Consider the following 4,707-nt stretch of genomic DNA (forward strand, 5'->3'; position numbering starts at 1 on the left):
GCACACAATTTTGAACTGAACGCATACCAGCGGATTTTCTGAGAAAATGAATGTGGATTATCGACAGAGTTCTCGACTTGCTGTGCTAACGTCTATTGGAAAGTAAAAAGAAGGGAGAGATTCTTATGTCGCGTTTCAAGTTCCTGCAAGGGTTTAGAGTCAGATTTATGGTAACCTCACGGCAGAAATTCAGGATTTCACATTGTAGGCCTACTACTTTCTCTACTTTCTTGACACCAAACTAACATTGATATAGATATTGATGTAGCGATCGATCATTCAGTGTCTTCTTTTGTTGCCATGGCTTCGACGGCATCCATTGAAGAAGCATTCGAGTATTTTAAACGTCTTTATCTGACTTTCAAGGATGAGATAGCTGTCCGATCACCAAATCGGAAGCAGTTTGCCGCATTTTCGCTCGACCTGGCCGGACTTTATCCAGACCGACCGATCTTCCGCGGCCAGGAGTTCGGCGACGGAGGACTGCTGTCGTGGGACTTTGCCGTGGCGACCTGCAGCCGGAGTCGCCACGGGCAGGTGGAGCACGCCGAGCAGCGCATTCTCTGCCACCTGATCTCGAACCTGGAGGACATGGCCTACCTTAACGATGCCGACCACACCCTGCTCCTCTTCAGCTTCTACTCACCATGCGAGGAGTGCAGCATCTTCATCGAGCAGCTCTTGCGAGGTCTCCGCAAGACGCTCCCGAGGATGACCACCATACTTGGATACGTGGAGATGTACGTCGGTAAGGAGGATCGGAAGTTGACCAGCGACGCGACGTCGTCGATGGACACCCTTGGGACGCTTTATAAGCTCAAGGAACAGTTTTCTAAGTTTGACGTGCTCGAGATTCCCAATGTTGTGCATCAAGATTCATTCATTGGAAAGTTGTACGTCAAAGACGACTAAGCGACAAAAACTCCATGACAGAGTATATTCCCAACGAAATTTCGACACGCTTTGATAGTCTTTTCTATACGTCATAATCATTGTGTATTTTACATATACGAATGTGAGTAATGATCAATTTCAGAGTTATGTTGAATGTCCGACAAACGTTCCTTTGTTACCAGGCTCAAATCGTAAAATCAAAGTGCGTCGTTACGTTAAACTCTGTTAAACAAATGACAGAGCCTTTCCATAATCATGATTATTCTGTGAACATATTTCAGGGCACACATGATTTGCGGCAGAGGATGCTCTTACAAAAATGTAAAAATTGATATATTCGTTTGGTATAAAAATTAATGCTCATTTTCTATATCCAGTGATACACCCGTCAATCAAACTGGCAAACGATTATACCAAGGAGACAATATCAGAGGTATCTTATTATGTATTTATAATAACGATATGGTATACCAGTGTATTCAAAAGAAATGCTTTTCGTAATTTCCATACGCCAGGAACTCGATATACACGTTCTTGCCAATTGAAAATCAAAACGCCCCGTATACTGAATATTATAAGAGATCTTTACATTATATCAAAGGTCAAACCGTAATGTTACCTCATAGTATGCAAGTTTCATCGTCTGTTCCTGTATTGAAGAAGCAGAGTTGTACAAGTTTGTCTCTTGAATTTGATTGATTTTCTTAAAAAAAAAAAAACAAACAAGCAAAAATAAAGACAAAACATAGTGCAATATATTTATTTCTGGCACCAGGAACTGGCAACTCATTTATTTTGTTGTTTTTGTATATGCTCATTATATTTTTCACTCTTTCTCAATCTTGTTAAGTATTCTTTATCTTTGTTATCTGGTATATACTTGTATATATGTACTTTTGTTTGATTGTAATCTTGTGAATTTGAATGTATGTTGTTGGTGTTTGTTTTTTTTTTTTTTTTTTATAGTGCAAGGCCCCTTAATGGAGTATTTTATTTTTTTGGTTTTTGGCCTGTTCTGAAAGAAATATGTACATGTATTTTCAAGACGAAAAATTGAGTTGCAGTTTCTCAATTTCAAACAATGAAAGAATAGTGGCATAAGGGTCGCATGAACTAAACCACTTCAAGATGCTTACCAGCTAAGTCGATAGGGTCATCCATTTTTACTTGTGCAATAGGAAAGTGTACTAGAGTGACCCATAGTGTATGAGAAATCTCCATGTCACTTCAGATATTTTCCCTCTTTTTTTTCCCGATCGAAATGGAACAGGATCAAACATTAACAATGTCATAACATATGTTAATATCCCCATCCCTTGCTGACTGTATATTACTGCTCCTAATCATCTTCTTTGAAATTTTGCACAATATGAAAAGCACTGAAATTGTACTTTTTCCTCATTTTTGTTCACTGTCCCTTTTTACCAGGGATTAAGGTTAATGTCATAAGGGTATTATGCAATAAAACTTAATTTTAGTTGGTACAAGTGGGATGAATGTACATATCCTATGTATATATACATATAGGCCTACATACATACATATTCTATGTACATATGTATAACATACAGATATACAAATGCATTATATGATACAGCTTGTATACTTGTTTATTTATGTAGACTTTTTGAAAACTGTTTACTCATCACTATTTTTTTCTTAAAACCACAATAACACGTTTCTGTGAAACTTTCAACACATACTTTCCTTTCTTATACCTTTCTACCTTTTATACATTTTTTCATACCTATTTTTTTTTATATGTATAGAAACATCCAATATATAATAATGAGTTTTCTACTGAAAGTGCAATTTTGGTTCCCTTATTTTGTATATAATTGCATATCAGCAGAGCACTAGAGCATAGCTCAAATTGTTGGAAATGTTGATGTACTCGAATTTTACATCTATTGAGCACAGGAGTTCTGACATAACGTGCAACACCAGTCTCTAAATTGCAACTGATTGCCAAATTGCTGTTCATCGACGTAAAGATCATTCAATGTTTCATTCAGTGTATATAGCCACGATCAAAAATCATGGGCATACATACCCGGGTGGGATAGCTGAATATTGCAAATAACTAGATTTACGTTGGGATTTCTGATGTCTTCACTCAATTAACTGACCTTAGCTCTGAGAAAGAGTAGAATACATGAATGTTTCAAGAGAAAGCAGTTTGGACTGTCACGTTTATAGAAAATCTTGGATATTTCTTAGGTATGTTGGGACAAACTCTGCCTAGCAGTCTGACATTAACCCCCCCCCCAAAAAAAAAAAAACAACAACAAACAAACAAAAAAACCACAAACAAAACAAAACAAAAAACCAACAACAACAACAACTACTGAAGACTGTGCATGGATGGTATACACTTGCCAGTATGGATACAAATACACATATGAGTGAAAGGGTCGTTTGTAGAATTATTTTTGGTAGTTATTTTTATATATGTATTTTTGGTGTGTATTTTTGGTATGTATTTTTAGTATCTTTTTCCCCTTTTGAAGGGTTTGAACTGTATGATGATACATCATAGATGTGTACATTTTGTTTCTGTTTGTGTTTTTTGTCAGTCATTGACAGCTTCTGATAGCTGCTTCACATCTTTGGAGATGTTCATCATTTTCACTGAAGTCACAAAGAAAATGGCAAAATAAATATTCTTAACAAAATCCCCCGTTGTGGAATACTTCTAAAAATCATTAGTGTGCTCATTACAAGAATGCACTACTTGGTACACTCAGTAAAGGTATCTGAAATATAACTGAACTAAGTATCATTTCAAAAATCTGTATGCGTTGAATACCACGGCAAAAGCACATATAAACTGTATACACATTACAAATGAGCCTTCTGTAATCTATAGAAGGGTTAACATTCCATCATGGTTAAGGATTGTGTAACTTTTAAAGTGGAGGAATATAAGTCATAGCCATTTTATTCGTAGGGTTATATATAGTTGTCTCTGTGTGTGTATGTATATATGTATATATATATATATATATTATATATATATATATATATATATATATATATATATATATATATATATATACATACATATACATATACATGTATATATATATATATATATATATATATATATATATATATATATATACATATATATTGAAACAAAGAAAGGGAAAACTGACCAGAAACAAACAATGAATAGTAATAACTTTGAGTAAAGAAAATGGGTTTTCATCAGGATTCGAACCCGAGATCTCCGGATTACTAGACCGGTGCTCTACCGACTGAGCTATTGAAAGCCCTAGTTCAGTGTTCGACCCAAACCCTTAATTCTCTTTGCTCGTGCTCATGAAAACCCATTTTCTGCTCATGAAAAACCATTTTTTTTGCTCAAAATTTTCACTATATATATATATATATATATATATATATATATGATATGTTTCTTGCAATGAAGTTGACTCGGGTCTGGGATTTGAGGATTCCAATGAGTCTCACAAGAGAAAGGTTTGAAATGATCAGAATTGATGGATACAGTATAACAATGTGATGAAGAGTTGGACAGCATAACAGATGGCTTGAGTTTGTACTATTGCGAGTCTGATCTGAATGTGGTTTCAGGACCTTTGCATTTTCAGTGATCAACCATGTATCACAGTATGATACATACTAAAACACCCCAGCCCCCCCCCCCCCAAAAAAAAGGTGAAATAATCCAACTGTACGTCTGTACCATCAGCACAAAATGTGCTGTCACAAAAGTTGGTACTGCCATACACACAATCATAGCTTGAAGGCTGCACAGAGGAATAACACACACAAGGGACAAAGGAGACA

At 35.8% G+C, this 4,707-nt stretch overlaps 1 protein-coding gene across 1 annotated transcript; it reads left to right on the forward strand.

Moving 5' to 3' along the window:
* The first annotated feature begins 300 nt into the window (after positions 1 to 300).
* On the forward strand, positions 301 to 912 carry LOC140233997 (uncharacterized). The gene has a single exon (XM_072314083.1). The coding sequence runs from the start codon at positions 301 to 303 to the stop codon at positions 910 to 912; it is 612 nt and encodes a 203-aa protein (XP_072170184.1).
* Positions 913 to 4,707: the final 3,795 nt, after the last annotated feature.

The sequence above is a fragment of the Diadema setosum genome, chromosome 1 (genome assembly GCF_964275005.1).
Source record: "Diadema setosum chromosome 1, eeDiaSeto1, whole genome shotgun sequence".
Classification (NCBI taxonomy): domain Eukaryota; kingdom Metazoa; phylum Echinodermata; class Echinoidea; order Diadematoida; family Diadematidae; genus Diadema; species Diadema setosum.

What these genes read in the sequence shown, in the direction of transcription:
- LOC140233997 (XM_072314083.1), top strand. Translation starts at nt 301, where the DNA reads ATGGCTTCGACGGCATCCATTGAAGAAGCATTCGAGTATTTTAAACGT.